Below are 27715 nucleotides of genomic sequence, written 5' to 3' on the forward strand. Positions count from 1 at the left end.
TTTCAAAAACTTGCAAAAAGAGGGAATTATTAAAAACTGTTAAAGCTAATACAGAATAGTCTATAATAACACTTTGTTCAGCGCTTTAAAAACTTCTCAAAATAATTTTCATGTCATTTGTCTTAAATCTTTATCTTTATTTCAAACTCACGTTGTGCAAAAAGGCAGGAGTTAACCCCGGAGGAAATAATGTAATTGAGGAAATGGAAAAGCTGAAGGATTGATCTTGGGTCCCAGATACAGCCTGTGTGTGGCGGTCAGAACAGGGCTGTGGGTCCTCCTGGACTGTGCCAACATCAGCGTTATGTGACTCAAAGATACAAACCCCTGTGTGAAGGCTTAAAATCGTACTAAGATATGACACCAACGGCCCATACCTCCTAGCAAAAAATTGAGGGAGCATCTTTCTGTCATAGTATAGGTTACAAATTCCTCCATAGTGCAAACTTGATTGAAAAGATCTTTCTGGGGGCCGAGGATTTAGCTCAGTGGTTCGATGGCCAGCCTTGCAAGCATAAGGACCTGAGTTCAATCCCCGGTACCAAAAAAAAAAAAAAAATCTTTCTGAGACATTGCAAGTTCACAGACAGTTCCGGTTTAAATTTCATTTTTCCCTCACGTTTTGAAATGAATCCAGGGTCAGTTGGCATTTTGTTCATAAATGTCTGGAAATCATAAGAAAGCCCCTTTCCTTTGAAAATATATGCCTGTTTTTTATAAGAAAGTTTCACAAATCCTTAAAGTCAATGCCCTGATTCAAATTTTTATACTCTGACTTTTATGGCTATCTCTACTTTCCTTCCCTGCCCGGAGAGAAACTTCTAAATTCCTTGTCCAAAAAGTCACATATGTCAGAGTTATTTCCTGCAACTGTCACCTTAGATCTTATAATCTTATCAAAACTATCTGTTTCATTGAATTGAGTCTAGGAGTCATGATTATTTAGACAGAAGAAATGATGTATTTAGAAACAGTTGTAGCTGGACTAACAATCAGGAGATGCCTTGCTGTTTGTTTAGTGTTGGTGGGGTCCAGTTGGTAAAAATACTTACATCAAATGAAGAAAAGTTGCCACGCTCTAGATGTTTTGGTTTTCCTGCCTGAGGCTGAGTCGTACTGCTTCCTTTGCATCACCCTGCAGTGACTCTTCTGCCGTGAAGTCTGCGTCGTCCTTGGGTGCTGTTGGGCTCTGATTGTCTGGCAGCGGCTTGCCTTCCCAGTCATACCTGAACCAGGGTGGAGGGTCATCAGAGCTGTACTCCTGCTGCTGAACGACCGATGCCATTCTGTGAGCCTCCTCCCTGGAAGAGCGGTGACGGGCATTAGCTGGGTGCACAAGCAGCCCCCATTCACAGGACCAAAGGCGGAGTTGGAAAACACGTCCCAAATGGAATTCCCTCCTGAGCTCTCTCGCCTTGCAGAAAGGGATTACACTGTGCTGATAATCAGGCTTCCAGAGCCACAGTAGCTCCTCGGCTCAGAGATTATGGACTCAGTGAATGGTAGGGAAGCTGGGCTTGGCCATGGCGGCCCTCCACCTGGTACCCCAGTTTCTTTGATGAGGGCTGACCTAACCAGTCCATGCAGTTTTGTCTGTAATACATATTTTACTGAGGAAAAGGTGTGTGACCCAAAGGGCTCCATGTGCAGATGATTAGAAAAACTGTTAGTCTTTCTTAGGGAAATAAGAAAAGGCATCGGGGAAAAAGTGTTTCAAACTTGAAAAGAGCCATTTTGACTACAGAAGGGCTTTCCTTGGAAGTTGGTTGGAATCACAAGACCAATAATAAAAAGGAAATGGGTAATCAGCCACTACTGTTGGATTAGAAGTGAGTAACTGTGATGTCGAACCATGAAGGGGCTACTTTCCCACTGCTCTTGCTACATGTTCTGCTGAGTTATTAACTGCAAAAATAACTGAGCCGCTGATGTGGGGCTGGCATTACCACATACGTGGAGTTAAGTCTGTGCTGAATGGTCATACAAATTCAGGCAGGACAATCAAATTGGAAAAAGTGAAACGTATTAGCTCAAAGTGCTGTTTAATTGTAACAAAAAACAGCGAGACAACCAAAGTGCTGCTAATTCTGTCTCTTAACATACTGCTTTTTGGTTCATATGTATGCTTTCACACAAACTTTACAGAATTGTTTAAAGAACACTTGAGTCAAAGTAATTGTTATGTACTAACTTCTAGTGCAGAGCCAACATTCCCATGTGCTAAGAGTTGGCAAAAAAAAAAAAAAAAAAGAATGGTGAATTTATGGTAAAAGAAATAAGGCTTTGCATTCTGTTAATTTTTAAATCTTTCTTAAAGTGTTATTTTGTTTCAAACCTATTATATATATTCTCTAAGTAGAACATTATTATATAAAAAGAGTAGGCTTATAGCTTACATCTTTCACTTTTCCTATATTCTCCTCCTGATCTTCCTTTTCAGTTCTATGAAGCTGAGGTTACCATATGGCTTCAGGGGTTTTCTCCCAGCTTTCCTGCCAAAGACTTAGCAAAATGTAAACCCAAGCACATGGAACCTGAGGCACAAAACACTGGCAGCACCAATGAGCAGGGTAAGATGCCACCGTAGGCAGCAGGTTGCCCTTGAACCCTCTCTGCCTGTCTGAACTTTACCATCTACCACAGTGCCAAGCCATTCCAGCCTATTTTATGCAAACTCAAACCCAGGGCCTTCCTCCTCTGAACTTCTTTAGGAAGCTGATCATGGAATTAATTCTTTCTAACACATAGCTTCAGGACCTTGTTTTAAACTTTGTTATTTTCCTTTGGCTTAAAAAAGATAGTAAGTCATTTAAAGGTCTATTTCTTTGCATGTCTCTGAAGTCTAACAATGACATCCCAAACAGGAGATTTCAGCAGCTCACCAAGAGTCTGTTAGCTCTCTTGGCTACTGCTGGTTTGCTTGTCTAGGGGAATCAGCTTTGGGCTCCTGCTTGAAATGCCCTCCTACCCCATCCTCCCAAATAGCAGAGCTCTGGACACTGAGCCCTTTACAGTTATCATTCGACACAACTGACGCTGACTGTACTACAAGTCAGCTAACTACTTTAGAGGCAACAGTGGTCCTGAGTTATAGGAAAAGGAAATGTTTGTTGTAGCCATAAAGGATTTGCAAGTAGTTGAACAAATTATGCGATCTTTTTGTTGAGGGTAGGGTTGAGACAGGGTCTCACTATATATGTTAGGCTGGCCTTGAACTGCTTATATAGCCCAAACTGGCCTCAAACTTGCAATGATACTCCTATCTCAGCTTCCCAAGTGCTAGGATTACAGGCGTGAGACACTATACCTGCCTCAATATTATCATTAGATTCAGAAAAGCACCAGATTTTGAGAATCCTGGGTAGCTGATATGAGGACAAGAACTCTTACTGCTAAGTTTAGGATTGTATAAGTATTGGACCCTACCTCCACTGCAACCCAGAGTAAATTTAGGGTAACTGTGATTGAAAAACAATTAGCAAATAGTGACAATATCAGAAAATCACAAGAAAAAGGTGACGTTAATACAGATGTAAGAAAAGTGGGGGTGAACAGGGACACCACGCATTAAATTCAGTACTGTGGGTCAGAATTCAGTGCCAAGCTGCATGTTGAGCTGCACCCCTGGGCAAGCACCCCGCAGTGCATGCTTCTTCTCTTGTTTACTTCCGGGCTCCCTGTCCCCTTTGTCCTAGTCTCAGTAGTGAGCAGCCAGCTCCATCCCACTCACAAGCAGCTTCAGTGAACTAAACACCAGTGGGTCTCCTGCTCCTGGAAGTTACTCCCTCCACTGCAGGCTGGAGGGAAGCAGGGGTCAGGTCTCAGACCCTCCCTTCTCCTGGTCTCGAGTGCCAGGATGATAAAGCATCCCTGGATCTAGTGTGTCTCTAGGGACAGTTTTAATTATGGGTGCTCTCACACAGGGATAGTCCTGGAGACAAATCAGAAATCCAAATCTATCCGAGAGCAAATCTGGGATTCTTTCTAAAGGACTGTGAATGCTAGTGTGCACTTTCTCCTCTACCCTTTTTCCTCCACATCTTCCTCACTCTTAAGAAGATTCTTAGCCCATAGACTAGCTGTCTTTGCCACCTTACCAGGACCTTTGGTATCCTCACAGGGATGGATTCTCCTAAGACTCAGGACTTGGCCAAGAGCACAGACCAACATAGTGACTACTGGCAATTTTTCTGAATTTTTAAAATCATAGCAACCTACATAGCTGCATTTGTACACATGCACTTAAAAAAGTATCAAGAAACTTAAAACTGCAGAAACGGAATGTTCTTGCCAGGAACAGCTCATTTTTCTCCCTCCTGCACCCCTACTTTCCTCTCCTGTCATGGCTTGGTGCTCTAGTATTACAGTCAGCACCTGGAAACTAGGAAATACTGAAAAGACAATGTACATGTAGGAGCCACAGTGTGTTTCCAGTTCCTTAGAGTACTTGCAGCCATGCTCCACTCTGCCTTGGCCTGAGGGACTCCAAGACCCTGTATGAGATGAGCTGGGACTGAAGCCATCTAGTACCCTGGTCGGTCTCTCACTCTGTCAGCCTGGTGAGAGGTCTCTTCGGATCAGTATAGAAGAGTGATTTTCCAACACGATAGTCACAACCAGTAATAAAGGGCCTCATTTAGGTGATTAATCATGTACTGAAGTTCACGTGTGAGTTTTGTTTTTATAGATTCAAAGGGGTTCAAGGTGGCCTTGTGGTGACATCACTTGCCCTCACTGCTTGTTTGTTTAGTAGGCCAAAAGGGGAGCATGGGAGCCACCCGCAGAGGCCGCTCGTGGTCAGTAGTCGGTATCACGAGACATCGGCTAGTTCACCGGGCACAACAGGGCACCCTCAGCCCTTAGTGCTGACATCCCTTGAATATCAGAGCTTTAGTAAAGCTCGAGGATCTAATCTGAAGGCAAAAGCACAGCACAACGAGTAACCCCTGCAGAGTAAAGCGCCTTTTCTTACCTGTGTGGCCTTGTGTGTGTTATTTAACCTGTTTCAACCAATTTTCTTACTCATTTTTATAAGAGGATGTTTGTAGGATTATATAATGGTGTATGTAAAAATAGAAGATACAGCACAATATGTGGCAAATAATAAATAACATTATTTGCTCGTACTAATAATAAAAGTCAGTAGCTCCCCATATCAAAGGCTTGAGCCTTTCCCCGAGCTGGAGAAGAGGGGAACTGGGGAGAATTTTATTTCTAGCAACACAGCTGTTGAGGAGCTTGAGGGTCTGCTCCAGCCATGGCTAGAGAAGGCCTTCAGGGACTCTTCTGTGCAGCTACTTGGGCTCTGAAGGCCGCTGAGACCATCTCTACCGATTTCTCCAGGGTTGAAAGTTTGGGGCTCCAGACGCAAAAGTGTCTGAAAGGTCCCTTTACGTTTGCTAATTAGAGAAGTAATCATTCACTCTTCACTTCTGTGTGGTGCAGCCCTGCTGGGTTGTGGAGACCATTGTAAGGGTCTTTCTCCCTCTCCCTCAGTGTTTTCTTCCTCTCTCTTGCCTTTCTTCCCCCATCAAGGGCCCCTGTTGAGTGACTGGCTGTTGTACAAGTGCTTCAAATACAGACAGCCAGACTTTCTTATTATGTTTTAATGATTCCTTTAATAATTCCTGGTTGTTATAATTCCTTCTTGAATTAAAGGAGCCTAGCATATCTTCTTCATTTTCCTGTCACTGAGGCTCAATACCAAATTACTTAGAGGAGAGGTTTATTTTGGCTCATGGTTTCAGAAGTTTCAGTCCATGGTCAGCAGGCTCAAATGCAGACACAGAGTGGTAGCCTTCCACTTCTTGCCACAGAGGAAAGCTGCTCACTCACAGCACCCAGGAAGCAGAGTGAAGGGAGCAGCCAGAAAGGAGATACACCACTCCGGGTCACATTCCCAATGAGCCACCTCCCCTGACCAGGCTTAACCCAACAGCACATGCAGCTCTAGGTTAATCCACTGATGAGTGCAGCACCCCCATGACCCAATCACCTTCCAAAAGCCCAACCTCTGGACATATGAGGCTCTGGGGGAATTTGTACATACAGTACTTTGTACTGAAGGGTGTAATTAGATTTTAAGGGCTGAATCCTATGATGTTTTCATGTTAAAAATGGTTCAAAGTCATTGAAGCTATCCCCAAGCAAGAAAAAACGGCTGTGTCTCAGCTAGCAACGATTGCATTTCACCCAGATATGACAGGGTGTCTGCAGTCAAGGGTCCTGCCCTGGCCCTGGTAAGAGCAAACAACTGGGCTTTATTGGAATGTAGGTGAGGCATTAGAGATCATCCCTTGAGCTCTGAAGGGTCCCCGTGCACTGTCTGTCCCCCACGCCAGGATCTAAGTGGAGAAGGAAGCTGCTCCACGGCCCCTCGGAGATCACTGCAAACAGCTGCCAGCAGCCAGGCCTCAGCACTGCTGTAAGCTGAGAGGCTCGGGTATCTTGGGAGCCCCCAGAATGACAAGCAGCATCCTCTCTCAGATGTTGGATGTAAACACACATGTTCCTAGAGGCTTGCTGGTCCAAACCCTGGAGCTCTCCAGGCCACTCTGCGGTGAGGACTGTCTTCCTCCATTGCCAGACAAAGAGAATCAAAGGTTTCAAGGCCTCTTTCCTGCTGGGGCCAAGTAGGGATGGCGTGTTGGGGGAGGATAAAAGGTGCTAGCCTGGCCTCCTCAGACAGGGATTCATAGAGCAAGCCAGCCTCACGAGACCTCTAGACATCAGCGCCAAGACTGCTACTTCTTGCTGGTTGGGACAGCAAGGCTCTGTGGTAGAAAGCAAAATAAGCCTTCTGCTGTCGCAGCTTAGATTTTCCATAGATTTAGCTATAATTAGAGTGTTGCATTGAGGTTTGGAGACAAAACCCAGCTAAACAGTAAAGTCTTACTCTGCTGTATTTTGTTTTCTTTGCTAATTTTTGATCAAAGGACCTTGCAAGTGGGCTGAGTAGTGAGGCAGGATTCGGCTATTACTGGATACTTTGGGTCTTCTTGACCAGATGCCATAATAGTCACACATGTTATTTACATGAGTAAGTCCCTGCCAGAAAGTCTCCATTCATTCGATCTAAAAACAAAATAAAATTTAACATTGAAAGTCCCTGCATATTACAAATGCCAATGAGTTTCGTCAGGCAGCAGCTCTCGGAGCTTGCCCCAGGAAGCTGCACACTCACATGGAAATCTGTCTGCAGTATTGCATCTTGAGGATCTGGAGTTGTTTGCAGCCCCTCTGGAGGTCCTTGAGGATTTGGTCAGTAAGCAGGATGCAACCAGAGATGTCCAAAATGTGCAGGTAATGGCATTTTGCCGACAACAACTCTATCGCTGAGTCTGTAAACTGAACACAAAGCCAACTGGTGAGCACTAGTTATTCAGACAAACTATCTCCCAGAAGAACAGTGTCTTGGTCAGTTTAGGTTGCAATAATAAAATACAAGATTGGTGGCTTGGACCTCAAGCATTTATTTCTCACAGTTCTGGAGCCCAAGGTCAAGGTCAAGATAGAGATACCTGCACAGCAGCTGGCACCTGCTGAAGGCCCTCCCTGTTTGCAGATGTCTGCTCTCTCTCACCATGTTCTCATGTGGCAGAGGAGAGAGAGAGAGAGAGAGAGAGAGAGAGAGAGAGAGAGAGACCTTTTTTCTTTTATGGCAGCACTGCAAATTGAACCCAAATTAAGCCTCTGCACTGAGCTGTCCCTTTTTACATTTATTTTCAGAAAAGGTCTAAGCCGCTAAGTTGCTAAGTTGCCCAGAACATACTCGAACTTGTGATCCTCTTGTCTCAGCCTCCCAAAGTGCTCGAGTTACAGGCATGTACCCCCACATCTCTTCTTATCATGACAAAAGCCCTTATGGGGCTGTACCCTTATAAATCCCTCTAAACCTATTTATCTTCCAAAGCCTCACTTCCTGGTCCTGTCACATGAGCATTTAGGGTTTCAACCTATGAACTGGGGACACACAAGCATTCGGTCCAGAACGAACACAGTCAGAACCCTTGTGTAATCTTTTACCTGGGTTATAACATAACATGATGGCCAAGTTAGTGGTTCAGCTCTATTTCCAAATAAAGTCAGAATTGTAAACTATCTGCCTCAGTGGGCACCAATAAAATTTGTGATTTTGTGGTTATTTTCACTGACAAGTCCCCTGGTTTGGATGAGAAACTTCATTAAAACTTCCTTAATAATACCTGTTACACCAGTGTGAGTGGCTTAGGAAATGCTATAGACACGGGACTTGGCTTTCCAGTTAAAATTCACTCTGAGGCTTTATCAGCCTGGAGATGTGTTTGATAGCTTAAGTTACAAAACTACAAAACACACATCCCCTGAAGTTAATGTGCAAGCAGGATCTGATTACCAGGAGGAGGGCCTGGGCATCTCTGACAGACCGTGTAAGAAAGGTAGTAGGGCCTGGTTCTGGAAAGGGATGAGAAGGTGACACAAACATTTGGAGGAAAAAGATGAGCAGAAGCCACAAAGATGAGATGACCCCACTCTGAGAACAATGCTGAAGTTTCCAACATCTTGCAAGTCTGCCCAGATGTCCTGCAGGGGTGATTCATCTCCACGTCTCAGTTTATTTCATTTACTCGGGCCTAGCTCTTGAATTTATAGCTGAGCTGAGACTTGCCATAGAATCAACTAGATTACTCTTCCCAGGAGAATTCCCTTTCCAACTGGATTTAATTTATTTTATGGTTGAACATTCTACAAAACATATGCCATGAGACTTGGCCCTTGCCTTTTAACAAAAAGTTAAGAGAATTATGCAGAAAAGCCCTTCAGTTGAAAATGTATACTTTGTTAAGTTTGGAAAAACAGATGCTGTCACTGTCTAAGCATGCACTGTTTCCAGAACATGTTGGAAGCAAGGCTGAACACTGCAGTTGAGTCTCACAAAAATACCTCCAGACATTCCCACCTCTCTACAGAGGTCTCTGAGGATCTGATGTCATTGAAAGAACACAGCCCTCGGCGTTGAAGAGGACAGAATGGACAGTGAGGTGATGGAAATGTGCAGGGCACATGGTGCTCCAAGAGGCAGGTTTCACTTAACAGAGGGAGAGCGGAAAAGGAACCGGAAGTTTCCTTTAGATTGGAAGATGAAGCTGTTCAATAAGGGAAGTGGGGTTTGGGGACTCAGAGATGGAAGGCTGGGAACTGGGGATGGAGATGACTCAGTGACCTTTCTAATTCTCAGATGCACGGTGCTGGTCCCAGCCCCACTGGACCAGGGTTATGTTATTCCCCAAACAGCTTCCGTTTAGGTCTATACTTTAAATGAAGTTATTTCATATTTGAGAGATAACATAAACATATTACCAAAAATAACAGAGGAAAAACAAATTCCCCACCTTAACATAGCTACTTTTAAATTCTAGAGTATTTCTTACTTAATGTAATCTAAGTCCCAGGGCATTTGTAAAGATATTCCACATGCTGAACACCACGCTGTGGTCTTCCTCCCACTGCACCCTTCCTCCTTGCCTTCCTGGAATGTGAAGAAGCTCGTCCAGCTTGCAGGAGGATGCAACTTTGTCACTTTGTCAGGTAAGAGGAAGCCACCCAGCTCCGGCCCCAGGCCATCTGTTCTAGTTGGACCCTGGGCACAGCCACTAGCAGAAGAACCATCCCACTGAGACCAGTGCAGATCACTGCCCACACAACTGTGAGCAAATGAAATGGGGCTTTGAAGCCCCTGAGATTTAGAGTGAGTGGTGAAGTGACACATCAGCCGGGAGTCTGGTAAAGTGTGACCCACCGATCATTTCTTTTCCTTATAATCATTTTGAATCCTATAACTGATTTTCCTGATGGCTATTTCTGAAATCTCTAAACTAAGAGTTTCCAGATATGTTAGCCAGCTGCACTGAGAAAAATCAAGATTCAGAAGTGAAGGGTTGTCCTGGGGAATCCCAGAATCAGCAGATATCTTACTCTCTCCCTTTACACTGCGAGTTTGTGGAACTGGATTTAAGGCACTTCACTAAATGTTGAACTATTTGCCCTCCCTGTATTCTTCTACTCCGAATTATCCCATCTGTAAAAAGAGTAAAAATAAACCAAAAGTGTTAACCCTCACCAGCCACTGTCATCAAAGCCTTGGGGACTTGCTGAGAGGCTTTTCCAGGAATGTCTCACTTTGTTGGTGCAGAGAAACTGTATGCCCTGCTCTATGCTGTCCCTAGGCCAGGGCCTTAAGAGAGAGCAGCAGGGCTTTCAGAGCTGGCTGTCCCCTTTGCAGATCTGTCCCACCCACAGGACAGTCCCCAGATGGCCTTGCACTGAGGAAGTTCTCTTTGTTTTCTGGTGAGCAGTTCTCAGGAGTAACTCGAATGTGCTGGAGTGCAGCAGCCAGAGATGAGCGTGTGGCCCTGGCTGGGACAGGGTTCAGTCTGACAGCAGGATCTCCTGAGGCTGTAGCACAAGATGTCATTTTGCCTCTGGGCTGTAAAACCCAGGAAGGGACTGCTTCCTGGAGTCCCTCAGCTGCAGGGCAGGTGGACCCCACTGCTGAGACTTCATCCAACTCTGGCTGTTCTCCTGAGCCTCGGCGTGGCTCTCAATGAGTCCTAGGCTTCTGCTGTCCCTTTCTGCCTCTCTGTGAGCAAGAAATCTGCTTCACGCAGCCTGTGGCATGTGTTTTCTGTCTCACCAGACTCAGATTAGCTGGTGACCAATGCTGGTGACCTGCTTCCTGTCACCTACACCTTCCTGGATGAAACACAATTCCAAAGCCCAGCTTTTTCTCCCTCAAAGATGCATTGCAGAAATATTTTGCAATTGTTTGGGAATTCACTTGAATTTCTCTTTCCCCAAACCCTTATTCTTTCTAATTATTAACTCCTACCTCACATAAATGTCATGAGGATTAGAGATGACTGTGTCAGCAAAAGGCCTCTGAACGGGGTCCATGGTAGCCAGCCTTCTCTCTGATCTGACCCCTTTGTTTTTCCTGGCATTTCAGTGTTGGGTAAGATGAGCTTCCAGTTCCACTGACTGACAGTGCAGGTGAGGTGGCTGTTCAGAAGAGCTGGCTTTGGAGATGTGGATAAGATAGCTGTCTGATACTCACATGTGGACTTTTGGGAACCCTGGTCTAGAATGAGCCAGACACGGGCGTGTTTTATGGTTCATCAGCAGCACCATGAGTGGACTCGGTTGGGCCGAGTCACTGGATATGGAGTGAGCCGAGGGAAACTCAGATTGGCCCAAACAGTGGTCACTGCATTTTCTGACTCACTTGACCCACAGTGTAACTAGAAGGTTCACACGACAGTGCTGTAGCTTCCCACAGGGATTCTGGGGGGTCAACCAGCTCACTTCTAGAACCAGGTGGCACTGACCAGAGCAACACTGGGCATCCCCATCTCAACAGCGCTATTTCCGAAGAACTTTGCTGTGAACTTTCTGGCTCACCACGTCTTTCCCCCCACTGCCTCCTCCTCCTCTGGGGGAGCAAGTAGCTCTGCAGGATGTAGGGGACTCCAGCATCGCACTCTTGATGCACTCACTACACAAACAATACTGAGCTCAGTGTGCAGCCTGGCTGGGCTGCAGGGAGCCTTGCCTTGGGCAGATGCTGTATAAACAATAGCCCGGCCATGTGCGCAACAGAAGAGAACAAGCTCGTTAATAACCTTGCAGTTCCTGGGGGATTGATTGATTTATTTATGGAGACATGGTCTCACTACGCAGCCCAGGCTGGCCTCGAACTTGTAGCAATCCTCCTGCCTCTGCCTCTCGAGTGCTGGGATCACAGGTGCACACCACCATGCCTGGCCTTTGAGAATTTTTTTTTAATTTAAAAATTAAAATTACTTCACCTTTCTGAATATTTTGCCAAAATTTAAGTTTTTTCCTGTTGATTTGTTGTGGTCTTTCTTCTTGATGTGGTAACCCCTGACTATCTATTCTGATTCATAGTAGAGGGCTAGAAGCTGGCCGGAAGCTTTTTCACTGCAAACTCCAGCGAGGGATGGTCTAGGATGGGAATCTGTGGGGAAGCCCCCTGTGCCAATGTTTTCAGCCTGGTGCCTCCAAAGAAGAGGCTGCTTCGCAATCTCCTTCCTGCAGGGAAAGACCCAGCAGCCAAGTTCTGGACACTGAGTTGGAAGAAGTACTTGAGCATCTGCACTTGGTGTCGAGTCCCTAAATTCCCCTTTATGCTTTTGTGCCACACTCACATTGTGGTGTCTCCAGCCCAGCAATCCTCTGTTTTACCATCTCTCTCTCGAATAGTGGGTCTTTTCAGGAGCAGTTCTGTACTACAGCAACACTGCCAATCTCTGGGGACACATTTGGTGGTCAGGACTGGACCGGAAGCGGGTTACAGGGCAAGCAGAGGGCAGGGTGCTGGTGAGATTCCCACAGGACCTAGGCACAGTGAAGAATAAAGTCTTGTCTGGAATTTCAACAGTGAGAGCACTGTGAAGCCTGGACTTCGAAAATGAATCTCCAGGCTCCTGTTTGGGGTGGGAAGAGACAGTGACCCGGAGGTGTAAAAGAGGAGGAGATGTGGGGTCCTTGAGCACCTGAGTAACTTTTAACTTGGCTTTCTTTTCTTTAGCCCCCACCTAACCAAGTCCCAGAGATTACAAGGAGCTGCCAACTGTAAAGAGAGTTGTATGAATTGGATATTTTTTCAGCTTTCTGAACTGTTAGCTTAGGATTTAAAACTAAATTTTCCCAGCTACTTTCAAGCTTCCTGAAAAAGTTTGTTGTTCTTGTTTCCTGTCCTGTTTTTTCCAGTCCTCAAGGGCCCTCACCCTTCATCTGCAGTTTTGGTAGGTTTCAGGAAGAACAAAATTATACATGCATAGTCAATTGGCCATTAGTCCAGAACCCAAGGTCTCTTCCACACCCCCACCCCCACCCCCACCGGGGTTTGAACTCAGGAGCTTGCACTTGCCAGGCAGGCACGATGCCACTGAGCTACATCCTGGCCCTAAGATCTCTATTTCTTGACATGGAGATAGATCCATATTATGTTAAGAGAAACTAAGGTATAATTTATATTGAAAAGTATGATTCTAGTCTTTTTTTTTAGAAAGGCAAATGGCAAATTTATAAATATTTCTAACCATTTTGTACACAGAAAAATATTTTAGAAGAATAGTTATGTTTAGGTGGTAGTATTACAATGGATTTTTACTTTTTCCTTTAAGCTTTTATATGTAGTCAATATTGACAAGATTGGTTTGGCAGGAACATGTGATGACCCCATTTTCTGGTGTCCTCTTCAATCTCCTTTTGCTGAGTGATGTAATTTTCATTATAGAAGTCTTCAATTCCTTGATTATGTTAATTCCTAAGTATTTAATTTTCCTTCATACTATTATGAATGGTATTGTTTTCCTAATTTCTTTCTCAGTTCATTACACAAGAGAATACTACTCTGCCATCAGAAGGGTACACTTCAGTCATTTGTAGGAAAATGGCTGCACCAAGAGATCATAATGTTAAGTGAAATAAACCAGATACAAAAGCTTAAATGTCATAGGTTTCTCTTATATGAGAAACCCAAAATTTAAATAAAGAGCAAAATAAATAATAGGAAATAAGGAGACAGATCTTTTGCAAAAGAAAAAGGGGACCAAGAGATGGAAGGAAAGATGAGGGAAGGAAGAGGAAAGAAATGAAAATGAATTAAAATGTGCAGTGTACATGCACCAACTCCCCGTGAGGAATAGAATCAGTACGCACTGCAGACACGCACTATAAAAGATTTAAAAATGTTTAAGTTCATTAAGAGCATCAACCAAAAAAAAAGAAGAGAAAGAAAAATTATCAAACACTTTAAAATAAGACAAAAGATGATTGTATGACCTCTAAATGTCATTCTGGAACATCCTTTAAGCTACCCACCTGAGAAAATCTGTGGGAGTTCTGCCATTGTGAGACATGCTATTTACTACTGTTCAAGGCCCAGGCTCAGTGAAGTTACGCGTTAGCACCTTACACATTTGTGCAGGAGAGAGGCAGACCCTTTCTACCTGCTTGAACTGTAATCCCCAGGTCGCCGCTGCATTCACCACCTTTAGATCTAACCTGGCAGTTGCACCCTAACATCCAACATTCTTTTTTCCATCCCTATAATGCCAAGATCATTCTAATGCTCTATGCCTTGGCTTTATTATTTTGTTGGTTCTTTCATTAACAAATAAGAAAAGCTTTGACAAATGCTTATATTTGTCTAAGAGTTACGTTTTTAACCTTGTGAAAAATCGATGTTGGCACAAATGAAATCCTAAAGCTATTTCCAGCTTGGAGATAGGAAAGGAATCTACTGAGCACCTCAGACGTGGCCAAGAAAACCAATTCTGCAGTGTATCCTGCCCTGCCTGCCTCCTCTGACATGGTGAGCCGGACACATACCTGTGGACAGCCTGCGATGCTGAGAGATGTGAGACTAATGCAGTAGATGGCCAGCGCTTTAATAATCTCATCAGACAGCTGGGGACAGTACGAGACATCCAGGTGCTCCAAGATCATCGAGCTCTTGCAGAATGCCTGCAAGAAATCCCAAGGTCAAAGGGTTTTCCTTACATTTCTTTCTCGAACGTTGTGCACATCTAGAGCCATCATTGTACCCACCCCAGTTTACTTAGTATGAATTTCAGTCCCTGAAATAGAGAGGCTGCTGTCGTGCTGCTGAAAATAAAACAAGAAAACATCACACTCAAAATCTCTTGACAACAAAACATCTTCATATACCACTTTAACAGCTTAGTAATATTCAAATTTCAGCTAATGCTATCTCATTTTTTGGAAGTTACTTCTAATGAAATATGACTCACAGGGTCAGTAATTATTAGAGTTCTATGCAGCCAAACAAGTAGAGAAGGAAAAAATCTGGAGGTGACATTAGATGACAAACACTTTAGGGCCTACAGTGGGACACAATGGAAAAGCACATCCTTTTAAAGTTTTATTTCTACCACTTACTGCCTCTGAAATCTCAGCAAGCCACTTAACCTCACTGAGCCTCAGTTTGCTCTTCCATTTGGGAAAAATCTTATCTTCTGTCTAGCATTATTGTGAAAAAGCCAATATGTCCGAAATTTCTAGGGTTATAAAAGGGGCTGGAAGTCATTAGGAATTCTTCCCTTTATCTTGGTATTTTTAAATTTTCATTCTCCCCTCCCCCAAATTGAGTGATAAAAAGAAGCAAGAGAAAAATGACAACTCAGCAGTTACATAAGAGCAAAATGAACCACAAAAGAGAGCCTAACAGTAATTGTAAAAGTTTGTTAGCCAGACATGGTGGCGTACACTTATAATCCCAGCACTCTAGGAGGCTGAGGCAGGAAGATAGAGCAAGCCCAGCCTGGGCAACTTAGTGACTCCGAGAAACCCTGTCTCAAAAAGGGGTGGGGGCTGGGGATGTAGCTCAGTGTGGAGGTCCTGGGTTCAAATACATAGCAAGACTGATAGAAATAGAAACCATGACCAATCCACAGCAACACTTAGAAGAAGAGCCCTGCCCCTGCAGTAATTTCACTGTGTACCTGCTCAGTCTCACCAGACACTTGGCCTCATTGTGAAGCAGCTCAAGCATCTCAGGTACTGAATTAGAGAACTAAGTAAATGTTTACCGTGAATGTGGTTATGAGGATTAGGTTTTAGTGACATTCCTGGGTTGTGGTGAGGTATTCCTTGTTTCTGTGTCGGGATGTCCCCTGGAGCGCATGCCATTCCCCTCTCCTGAGCTACTGGATGGGTCTGAGACCCTCATTCTGGCCTGGAGGCAACACCACCAGCGGCTTCTTTCCCGCTGTCTGTTTCCTCTTGTGTTAGCCCTACCTAAAGCTTGCAAGGAAGTAGTTAGCCAGCTTTCTTGCTAGCAAGTTCACAGGCGAGAGAATTTCCAGGACAGGCAGTGAGCAGAGCACTAGCTGTGGAACCATACACACAAAACTGGTTTGCCTGTAGGCAGAGGTCACGTGAAGGGCTTGTTGTTTTCGGTTAGGAGGAAGAAGCTGGAGAGATAAATTGCATGACACAGTTGCCATAGTTAATAATAACGTATCAAATACTTGAAAATTGCTAAGAGAGCAACTGCTGAGAGAATTATTAGAATTATCTCAAAAATAAGTATGTGGGGGGCTGCGGATTTAGCTCAGTGGTTCCGCCACCTGCCTTTGCAAGTGCAAGGACCCAAGTTTGGTCTCAGGTACCAAAAAAAAAAAAAAAGTATGTGTGTTGATGGATGCTTCATTCACCTGGCATAGCTATTCTGTAACATACACGTATCAAAACATCATGCTAAAAAAAAAGCATCATGTTGTGCTTCATGAATACATACGATTTTTAGTTGTCAATGAATAGAAAAACCCAATAATAATAAAGATATACTTTCAGAAGAATTAACCTTAAATTAATTAATTATTTAACCTTAAATCATCTTTTTTCTGACCAGAAGAGCAGCAGCAGTGATTACCCCTTCCTCCAATCTCATGCAGAACTTGGTTTTTTTTTTCAAATGATTCAGCACTTACTGTATTTTGACTCATTCCAGTAGTGTGACTAATTGTGCATGGAAATCTATCTTGTTTAGCAGTTAAATGATGTCAAAAATTGGAAGGTGCTCCCGGTCAGGAGGTAGTGAGGTAGTTAGTGGCGATAAGCAGGCACAGAGGTCACAGCCAAGGTGGTGCAGAGGGAATCTACTTTTAAAGGACTGGACTCAATGATCTTGAACCTGAGCTCAGAGGTTCAAGAAGCTTTTCAATAAGAATGGAGTAAGTCTCTCCTGGTCCTGCCTGGGACTTTGCTTGTATACCCCTTCACAAGCATTGTACTAGGAACATGATAAATTCTCCATAAACACTGGGTGAGTGGTTGGTAATGTGTAACTGTCTTCCAAAAAATTAAAAAGTCTGCTTTAATGATATAAGAAATTTTACATTGCATGGAGCAGGGTAGCATGGAAATGAATGGAGTTTGAGGAATCAGAAAAAATTCATAACATGAAAACTATAAGGATAATTTATCGAATGATGACCATCTTTAAAGGGAAAGTCAAGGCTTTACTGTATGAAAAGCCTCTTCAGTAGCATGTGAAGACAGTGTCCTTGACTGCTTGAATCAGTTCCGCTTAACACTTTATTAGATAAAGGTGTAGGGAAAGTGGGAAGGGTAGGGGAAAGGGAATAAGGGAAAGAAAAAAATATGAGAATATGAAAATAAAATGTTTGTAAATGGGGAGGGGAAGAGAGGGTGAAGGGAGGGCAGGGACAAGGGGAAAAAATGAGAACCAAGACCTGTCATGTAAAGGCACAAGATCCCAATGATGAATGTAACTGTACTGTATACCTAAAATGTACCAATAAGCTCAATTAAAAAAAACACTTTATTAGAGCTTTTAAGCTCTAATATCCTCTGCAGGTGAATTTCTTAGCGGTTTTAAATTAACTTATAAAAATGATTGTACAGTCTATGATACACACTCACAATAGCATTCTTATTTACGGAAAATCTGAGGCACAAAGACTGGTCCAAGGTTTATGCTAAATCAGTGGTGAATCTGAGAACTAAAGCCAGAACTTTCCCTGTCAGAATTAATATTTTCCTTTAGAGACACCTAAGTCACGTGAAGTACTTCTCTGCAGCCGTGTTTCAAGGTAATCCCTCGGGAAGACCCATTTCCGCCTCTGATGAAACCATCACATGACCTTGCTCCGGAGCTGTGGAATCATTCATGGAGCAGGGCCCCTGGATCTCTTTTCTTGGAAAATGCTACACACCCTAAGCTTCTTCCGACGGCAGATCATTTACAGTAGGAATGGAGAGAAAAAGCAGACTTTATCAAGTCTGGCTCCTTCCTGTGTCAAGGCCAGTCCTGCTATGGCTTAACGATCTGAGAGAAATCTTTTCATTTTTCTAGTGAGTTCATCATTTCTTCTCTGTATCTCCGATCTGAGTCACAGTGGGGCTTTGTGACCACATTCCCAAGCTGGGCATGGAGAGGAGATGGGCTTTCATTCCAATTTGTGGATTGTCACAGTCGTGTTCTTCCACCAAAACCCCAGTGTAAACAACCTCGACAGCTGGCAGCTGAGAGCCTTGAAAGGCTGCCTTCGTGATGCACACTCACAACTGTCTCTTGACTAGTTGTTCATTAGGTCCTGATTAGTTCCACAAAGTTGGGTTTCTCCATAGTCTGTTGATAATTCTTGAAAAATACTGTGCTCTCAAGAACTGGTTTCTATCATTAAAAACTATTTTCTGGCTGCCACAAGGCCTAAAAATACAATGTTCACAACTTTTAGTAAATACGAAACTCTCGAACCTCATATATCCCATGAGATGTAGAAGTATGAACAGTGCCCTGCTTGTCAATGTGAAAGGGAAAGGGGACAAGGTCAAAACCCAAAGCAAGTATTACCAAAGATATTTCCATAGCAACATGTGTTACAAAATTACATGGTGACTTGGAGGAGTTTTCCCTTCAAACCAGCTCAGATGTTGTTTTGCTATGACTTCCCTAATTCCTCCACGTGGCAGAAATGCCTTTTCCAGATTCCCACTGTTTCTTAGTTTTGACTTTTCTCACTTCCTGTGTGAATTAGAACTATGTCACTGTCTTATCTTCTGCATCAACATTAGCTTTTGGGGGACAGAATCCCTGCGTGCCTTGCCCTTGTGGCCCCAGCACCTGGCCTGCAGACTCGTTCAAGGTGGGAGGGTGTCCAGAGGGATGTAGACAGCTGCTCTGCAAAGCAGTGGGGAGAATGAGCCCCGGGATAGGAGGAGGCCCTGAGGCCCAGTCCAGCCCTTCCCCGGCTCTGTGGGGAGCTCCAAAGGCAGTGTACAGAGTGAATTCAGAGGAAGGTCAGCTCTTCGTGGTGGTGTCCTGCTGTCACCCCAGCTCCTTGAGAGGCTGAAGCAGGAAAATTGCAAGTTCAAAGCCTGCTGGGGCAATTTAGTGAGACATCGTCTCAAAATTAAAACAATTTTTTAAAGGGCTAGGGATGTAGCTTAGTGGTAGAGTGCTTGCCTCATGTGTGAAGCTCTGGTTCAATCCCCAATACAGTATTGGAAAAAAAAAAAAAAAAAAAAAAAAAAGAGTAAGGTGTGGGGCCTGTTGCCCTCAGACTGTCAAATCTTGCCACAAGAAATTCTGTCTCTGGATAAATTGCCCAAACTCTCCATGCTTTCCTGCTTTCCTCTGCAACATGGGAATGACACAGTGCCTTAATATGGCACCCACTTCATAGAGCGGCTGGGATACTAACACGACCTGAGCAGTCCCTGGCACACAGTAGGTGGTCAGTAAAGAGCAGCCAGCACTATTGTTGGTAATAGCTGCTCTATGGCTCTGTCGAAGTCTTGAATACCACAGTAAAAATATTTTGAGCATATACTTTCGCTAAATGTGTATTAATGTACTTGATGTTTGCTTTTCTTTTTTTTGGTACCGGGGATCGAACTCAAGTCCTTCAGCTTTCGAGGCAGGTGGTGGCACCGCTGAGCTAAACCCCTGGCCCTACTTTGTACATTTTATAGATATGCAACTGTTCAAATCTATGTTATATATTATAAATATAAACACATAAAATGTATGTAATCCAATAAATCTAAATCAAAGCACCAGAAGTTCTAATACTTTCTTGTCTAATACTTTCTTGTTACTAGGGTAAATGCTGTTTCTGGAGACACCTACTCAACAGTATACCCACGGCTGTCAGGAAATCTTGATGTCTGACCGACTGCCCAGATCCTGGGCATTTGGTAAACACAAAGGAATTATTTTTGAAATATAAAATGTGATGGGGGAATTAAAAAACAGAAAGAATAAGCAGTGAAACAGAATATTGGAAAAACTGAAAGGAAAGAAAACCAAGAAAAGACCAAAATAAAAATCTTTGAATAATACTTGGTAATTAGAATTTGTTTTAAAAAAATTCAGAACAATTTCAAGGTTTTAGATTTTTATTTCAAAAATGAGGCAGGGTTGGACAAGGACAATCAGACATTTTTTTTTTTTTTTTTTTTTTTTTGTGGCTTGTACCATAACCAAGACTTTTCCCATTTCTCTAAGACAAGTTAAAATAATTTTAAGCATGCTCTGTGGCCCAATTACCTGGCAGACCCCCATGGGGCTCTGTGGGACAAGAAGGGCAGGGAAACTACTTAAGCTGCAAGGATCCATCTGAAAGAGTTTGATAGGTTTCTATTCACACCTTACTTTTCTTGCACAACTCAGAACTTTCAGGACAAAGTCAAGCTTATCCTATGACCTCTGGCATTTTAAAATCTCTAAGAAACAGGGAGTTTATGAACTATCAGTGCTACCTTGACCCCCACCCCACCATTTTAGGGCACAATAGGCTAAGAGATAACCTATTCAAGGGGCACTAGTAGACTGGGAAAGAAATGCACAAGGCCTGGAATTTGAAGTTGTTGTAGCTATGTGACCCTGAACAAATTACTTAACCTTAAATTTCTTCATCTACAAGAGAAGAACAACTCTGCCCATCTCACAGTCGTACTGGGAGGTGGAAAGAACACAAGTGCTCCAAAGCACTCTGCAGCAACAACACCGTAGGCTGATGCTGGCTTTTGTCTGTCAACAGAGGACCCAGGCAGATCCTGGAACACACGGTCTGACACTTTAGGACCTGGGATACCACCACTAACGTGATGAGGGGTTTGGATGAGAAAATACAGTGATCAAATCTGAAATGGAGTCGGCAGAGACAGTTGTAAAAAATGGTAACAGTGAACCACTGCTCTTTACACACATCAGACTGGGCAGAGCAAACTCCAGGTATCCACTGAGAAGGTCAAACACAGACTAGGCAATTAGATTTAAGATGCAAAAGCAGTGCAAACTCATACTATTAGTAGGAAAGAAGCGTTCTGATGTTTAATTTCCCTGCCTTTTCATTTGTGCCTTCAGACAGTCTGATAGGTCTTGTTTAGCTTTTGTCACCTTTCATCCTACATAGGATAAAAATATCCCAGGGATAGTTTAAGGGGTTGGAGAGGCCTCCTAGAGATGATTTTCCTTTTAATGGGTTCTCATACAGTTCTTCTCTGTGGATGCTCAGAGTGAAAATAACAGATGTGTGCATTTATTTAGCAAGTTCAGCAGAACCTCAGTTGTGAGTGCTTCTTCCCAGTAGGAGTGGGCAAGATGTCAGGATGGGTGTGGGGTGCTCCCAGTGTCAGCTGTTTCTTGGCCAAGAAAACTGTACCCATGACTCCAGGATCCCTTGGAACCTTCCAGACTATGAGAAACTGACAAGCTGTTAAATCCCACATCCTTTGAAGTCTGGCAAATTTCTAACTCTGTTGCTCTGCCTCTCCAATTAGAAACACACTAGCGTCGGGAAAAGTGGAGAACACTAAGCTATTTGTCTGTGCTCACAACCTTTGAAAAAAGAATAATGCCTAGTGTCTTGGCAGGACTTTGTCTATGACTGGCAGTTGGTTCCAGGTACCTTGTTATGTTAGTCTGTTGTTAAGTGTAGGAGACTGTTCCATTCGTGGCACGGACGGGTGTGCAGCATGGGTTTCTGTAACTGGGCTCTTAATGGCCACAAGTCTGTGAGAGTTGCTTTTTCCACAAGATACTAAATGACTACCCTTTTCATTCTTCCGGAGGAATTCCTTAATTCCTTCTCCTATGACCCTGTAAAGACAATTCCAAGCCTGAGACCCTCTGTGACCATCATAACCTTCCCATCGATTAATTCCCAATACTAATCTGGAGTTTGGATGATAACAGACCTTCCTGAGCAACACAGCCAAGAGACTTTGTTGTGCCACCTCCCCAGCCTAGGGGGTGTCAGAACTGCTACTGAACAAAAGACCAATGATTAAGGTCATTTTGGAAAGGGGTTCTCTATTTGTTTCTGCCCTTGCAACTCAAGTACATAACTTTATCCCTGGAAAAGAGGTGGAGTTATTGAAATCTCATGATTTGATAACTCTTGAATGACTTAATCTTGGAAACCAAATACAAATCAATGTTGATGTTAAAAAAGTGAAGCCAACACATCTAATCTTGTCTTTGGCATTATAAGCTAGGGTGTGTCAACAGCTACTGAAATCAGTTTTGGTTGAGTACTAAGGGGTGGAGTCCATCAACTCATAAAAATGATTGATGAGAATCTTGCATGACAACATCGTATAACTAGTTAGAGCTTTCAGTGGTTCAGGCTAATTATTAAGTATGGCCCCTACTATGGGCCATAAACTCAACCCTATATAGCAAGATTAACTATTTTTCTTCATGCACTCACACAGTTGTAGAACACTTTACTTCTACGTGTGTGTGTGTGTGTGTGTGTGTGTGTGTGTGTGTGTGCTTTACTACAGTCTTTGAAACTGGTAAATCCCCAAAACAGAGATTAAACAATTCTCTTTTTAAAAATAAATGTTATCAGGCATACTTAAGATATACAACATGATGTTATGGGATGCATATAGATACTAAAAAGGTTGCTATAATGAAGCATATATTAACATCTGTCTTTGCTTTTGTTTTTGTGCCAAGAACAACCTAAATCTATTCAATCAGCATGAATCTCTTATATAGCACAACTTTATTCCTAAAGTTTTCAGGTTGCACATTAGATCTCTAGACTCCTTTGCTACATACCTGCTACTTTGTATCCTTTGACTTACATTTCCCAATTTCTTCTGAACCCAAACACCTCACCCTAAGTTACCACTTTCTTATTCCTTCATCTTTAGTTTTGAGGGTTTAAAAAAAAAATTCCATATATAAATGAGATCATGTAATATTTTTTTCTGCCTTACTTATTTCTCTTAGCATAAGACCAGGCTCCTACATGAACAACACTCTTCTAATTAACTCATAGGTCAAAGAAACTTCAAGAGAAATCCAAAATATTTTTAACTAAATGAAAATAAAAACACAAGTTAACAAGTTAATTTACATACATGTATTAGTCTCATAGTCATACATTTTCATATATGGTTATACATAATTTAACACATGCTGAAGTTTTTAAGCATTTAATGCACACATAATGTACATATTTATATACATATTTACATAAAAATATACATATATATGCATACATGTCTCGCTGAATACATACTTGTTGGTTTTTTGGTGGTTATGATAAAATCTGATTTTCCCCTCCCAATGCCCCTTCTTAACCAACTACCTAAACCTAGTAACACTGAAATAATAAAAAAATTTTGTCCAATTCCAAGATTTTCATTCACAATTTATCTGCATTAAAAAATATATACACCTTGGTGTGCATGTATATTACCTTAATGTTTTCATAGCATCATTTTCAAAAAAGGACTGAAAAATGCAAACTAGATTAAGGGAATATAAAATTTATTTATATTTTTATTCCATTTATTCCATTAGTTCTACCAAAACAATTTAAGACAGAATTTCCAATTTACCTGTTTTGTAGCACTCCCATTGAAACCAATTCCTTTGCCAAATTTGTCATTCTGTTATTTTATTTCATTAAATGCTCAAGGAAAAAGATTTCTTAAGAAATGCTCAATTATGGTTATTTCAAATTTCTTCCAAAATGCCTTTCAAGAGCTCTAAATAATTTTAACTTCACAGACGCACTGATCAGCTAATATTCTCAGAAATGAATGAAAGCAAGAGCAAGTAATTAAAGCCAGATCCTAAAAGTTAATATATCTGAGTCTCCAGACACGCAAACTGCACGCTTCCAGGAAAATACTAAAATGAGGTCATATTTTATTATTATGTTTATAACTTTTGCAAAACCTAACTGGGTAAAACAAACAAACAAACAAAGCAAAACAAAAAAAAACCCCAACTCTTCAACTCTTCATTTCTCATCAAATGTATGAAGTGTACTGTATGTTTTCATTCTCAGGCTGAAAGGAGAATCTCCTCTACAGTTGTCTTTTATTGAGTACTGAGACAGAGAATTCTTGAGAAATTGTAGATAATCTAAACATCCCCATTTAATCCTCTGTTGTACTCCCTCCCCCTTTCATTTGTAAATCCACAAAAAGAAATTGTGAAATTGGCTCATACGTCATTTTCTCCTCCACTTCCTTGTTACCTTTTGCAACTTAATTGAGCTTGAAGAGGCAAGAAGGAAAAGAATCACTATGCATCCCAAAGTGTGAACTTGAAAGGGTAGAAATGCTTAAAAGACAGGCAGGCAGGCACGCGTACACACACACACACACACACACACACACACACACACACACACACACCATTACAAAAGCCCAGACAAGAAAAGAGGGATGAAATGGTGAGGAAGAAAGTTGAACTTGAACAGCTGAGATTGTATAACTATTAAATCTGTATTTCCATGTACCTGTACTTCTTGCTTTTGTATAAAAATTATCTTTATTCAAAATTATCTTTTTTTTTTTTTTTTGGTACCAGGGATCGAACTCGGGTCCTTGTGCTTGCAAGGCAGGTGGCAGAACCACTAAACTAAATCCCCAGCCCCCAAATTAATCTTATTATTGAAATTAATTATCAATATTAAAAGGCTGTTTTTTAGTATTATTTATTTTATAAAGAAACAAAATTTCATAATAAAATAGGAGAATAGCAATGGTTAATACACTGTGTATCATTATCTTTAAAGTAGCTACTCAGAGTTCAAGACAGATAAAATGATTCTCTCTTACAGAAAAGAAACAAACAGATTTTTTTTTCTCTTAAATAGCTGGGTGTGGTAGCACAAGCCTGTCTTCCCAGCACATGGGAGACACAGGCAGGAGGATCGCCATGAGTTCGAGGCCAGCCTGGGCTTCATAGTGAGTTAAGGGCCAGCCTGAACTACATAGCAAGACCCTATCTAAAAAACAAAAACAAAAACAAAACCCAAAATTTAAATATGCCAGAATTCAGGGACATACAACATAGTTAACATTTGGGCAAATGCCTTCATCTAAAATCCCATAGCACCTTATGGGATAGTATAATATTAGGCTTAAAAGAGTGAAAAGAAAAATGCCTGAAACCCCCAAAATCAAAAGGAAATGGCAGAAAGCACTGATATCCTGATTCTTCTTAGCCTTAGATGTGGTAAATTTTAGGAGCACTAAAAATTAATAAATGATAGAGGCTATAAATTAATAAAATTAATAATTTAAGAGGCTATATCATCACCATGGCAGGTTTCAGTAATTCTGGATGATTTATAGTTTATCACTCAAATGTAATTGACCACCATATAAGAAAAATATTCAAATATTACACATTTTTTGGAGGTCTCACTATGTAATTTAGGCTGGCCTTTAACTCACTGTGTGGTCTAGGCTGTTTCAAACTCCTGGCAATCCTCCTGCCTCAGTTTTCCCAATGCTGATAATACAGGAAAGAACCACCATGCCTGGTAGAAATATTAGCACTGTAACTTTTATTTTGTTGACCTTTAGTCATCAAGATTTTCAGAACACACAAATCTACTTACAACTAGACCTACAAACTCAAATAAGATGGGATCTGCACTCTCAAGGGACAGAATCGCATTGTAGAACCTGGCTTTTCAACCTGAGCATTATTCGCATCTGGGCTGACACATTCTTTGCTGTGTGTGTTTTGGGGGAAGTTGTTTTGTATATGGTATGATGCTAATTTCATCCCTGGTCTGTGATAGATAAACAGGTAACTGGACGGATAAAGGAAGGGTGGATTAACAGGTGCATGGCTAGGTGAATTGATGGATGGATGGACAGGTGATTGGGTGGAAAGCTGTATTGATAAATGGATGGATGAATGGGTGGATAGATAGATGCACAGGTGGATAAATAGAGGAAGAATAGGTAAATAGGTGGATAGGTGCACAGTGTATACATGTACTGAACTATTATATTGTACCATATAAATTTGTACAAATATTATTTTCCAATTAAAAAGAAGCAGGTTGGTCATGTAGCTCAATGGTAGAATATTTGCCTAGTATGTGCAAGGTCCTGGGTTCAGTCCCCAGAATTCCAAAAAAGAAAAAGAAAGGAAAGGAAAAAAAGAAAAGAAAAGGAATCGAGAAGAAGACAACACCTTAGTTCTCCACAGCCTGGTTTTCTGGTTGTTTGCTCTAATTTACTGGACAGGTATGGACTGATTTGGAGCCAAGAATCACCAGGAACAAAGCCAAATATCACATAACACTGAGTGCCTTGGTCAAACTCATTGATAATGATGCTTAGCTGTGTTATTTTACTAAGTTTTTGTCTATCACCTGTCAAAGACCTTTTGAAAACCATGTTCATAGATAGAGCATGTTTAATTTTTAAAATAACTGGAAGAGGTAAATAACAGTTTAAACTTAGAGGAATCTTCTGGCTATTTCTCCTTGTAAGTTAATGCATATAAATCTTTTGTGCCAATCATGTCCAATACAGAAGTTTCTATTCCCCTCTAGGACTTTGTTTTGAAGGAGAGTGTTAAGAGAATGTTTTTTCTTTTTTCTTCTTTTTTCTTTTCTTTTCTTTTCTTTTCTTTTCTTTTCTTTTCTTTTCTTTTCTTTTTTCTTTTCTTTTCTTTTCTTTTCTCTTCTCTTCTCTTTTCCTTTCTTCCTTCCTTCCTTCCTTCCTTACTCTCTCTCTCTCTCTCTCTCTCTCTTTCTTTCTTTCTCTATATAATTGAACCTACGTAGGGAGATTCCTTACGGGTTGGTTAGAACTTTAATAACCGTGGCTTGAAACTGGGGGAAACCGACTTTACTTGATACTGAGGCCTTTCAAAGATGATTTCTTAATAGTGCCACCCTTTCTTCTTACACTGTCCTGACACAATGAGATACAGCACAAACAATCTGGAAACATTCCTTCTCACTAACAGATCATTTGTCAACAAATCACTTGGAATAGCAAGTTTTCATTTCTACCTTCCATTTCCACTAAACTGTACTTAAAATTATTTTCTGAGAATGAAAATGACTTCAGATCAGTCACTTAAGCCCTCTTCACCTATAGTTTTCTTATGTGTAAAGTTATAGTTTAGACGTTTTAAGGTTTCCCTCAGCTCTAGAAGTCTAGAAAACTACAGTAAAATCTAAGCATGATCTAGCCCGAAACCCTCAGAACTCCACCAGTTTGTATGGTATTTGAACGTTCTTCTATGAGTCACATCAAAATTTCTTGTAAAGTCCACTTCAAAATCATGGAAGGCAGCTTCAAATTTGCCGTGCTCTGTGGACTTCTGAGCTAGCACCCGCATCATCTTTCCACTTGGGGAATTAATGCTTAACTCTTTAAGAAAGTTCTTCCCTCCTCTCCTCCTTTTCTTCTTCGTTTGGCCTCAGGTTTTAAACTCTCAAACCCTTTTGTCAGGATCTTCCAATATGCTTACCAATTTCCCCATCTCAGGTTACTGGTTCCTTCCTCATTCAATACATGCCTGCCATATGGCTGTGAGGTGCTCATTTGCTATTTGAAAAAATTATACCACGGCACACTTCTATGTCTCCTTTATGACCTCACACATATCACGCAGGACCAGGTCTAGAAAAGGTACTGGGGTGGAGCCCAGGGACTCCCCCCTGCTAGGCTCCACCACTGAGCTACAGCCCCAGCCCTCTCAAGAATGTCTGAAGTCACAGCCAGGTGTGGTGGTGCAGGCCTGTAATCCCAGCACTCGGGAGGCTGAGGCAGGAGGATCACTGTGAGTTCGAGACCAGCCTGAGCTACATAGTGAGTTCCAGGTCAGTCTCAACTACATAGTGAGACCCTGTCTCAAAAAACCAAA

The 27715-nt window shown here is 42.0% G+C and overlaps 2 protein-coding genes across 9 annotated transcripts in view; both read right to left on the reverse strand.

The window, feature by feature from the left end:
• Ccdc146 (coiled-coil domain containing 146) overlaps nucleotides 1-1124 on the reverse strand; it is a 166510-nt gene extending 165386 nt beyond the window's left edge. The window contains exon 1 of the mRNA XM_033756564.1: nucleotides 1053-1124. The gene's annotated coding sequence lies outside the window, so the exon portion shown is untranslated. The remainder of the gene's footprint in view (nucleotides 1-1052) is intronic.
• Fbxl13 (F-box and leucine rich repeat protein 13) overlaps nucleotides 1-27715 on the reverse strand; it is a 273523-nt gene that overhangs the window by 72688 nt on the left and 173120 nt on the right. For 4 of the 8 annotated variants that reach the window (XM_010637001.2, XM_010636992.2, XM_010637008.3 and 1 more), the window contains 3 exons: nucleotides 14395-14529; nucleotides 7184-7347; nucleotides 111-1301 (listed from right to left, as the gene is read on the reverse strand). In XM_010637001.2, the coding sequence (XP_010635303.1) occupies nucleotides 1079-1301; nucleotides 7184-7347; nucleotides 14395-14529 (522 nt within the window). In that variant the 3' untranslated portion in view covers nucleotides 111-1078. Of the gene's footprint in view, nucleotides 1-110; nucleotides 1302-7183; nucleotides 7348-14394; nucleotides 14530-21471; nucleotides 21659-27715 lie in introns of those variants that run through there. The other 4 variants (XM_033756570.1, XM_033756578.1, XM_033756577.1 and 1 more) reach the window with 2 other exon arrangements.

This window comes from Fukomys damarensis, unplaced genomic scaffold (assembly GCF_012274545.1).
Source record: "Fukomys damarensis isolate Sample0158 unplaced genomic scaffold, DMR_v1.0_HiC HiC_scaffold_4, whole genome shotgun sequence".
NCBI classification, from domain to species: Eukaryota; Metazoa; Chordata; class Mammalia; order Rodentia; family Bathyergidae; genus Fukomys; species Fukomys damarensis.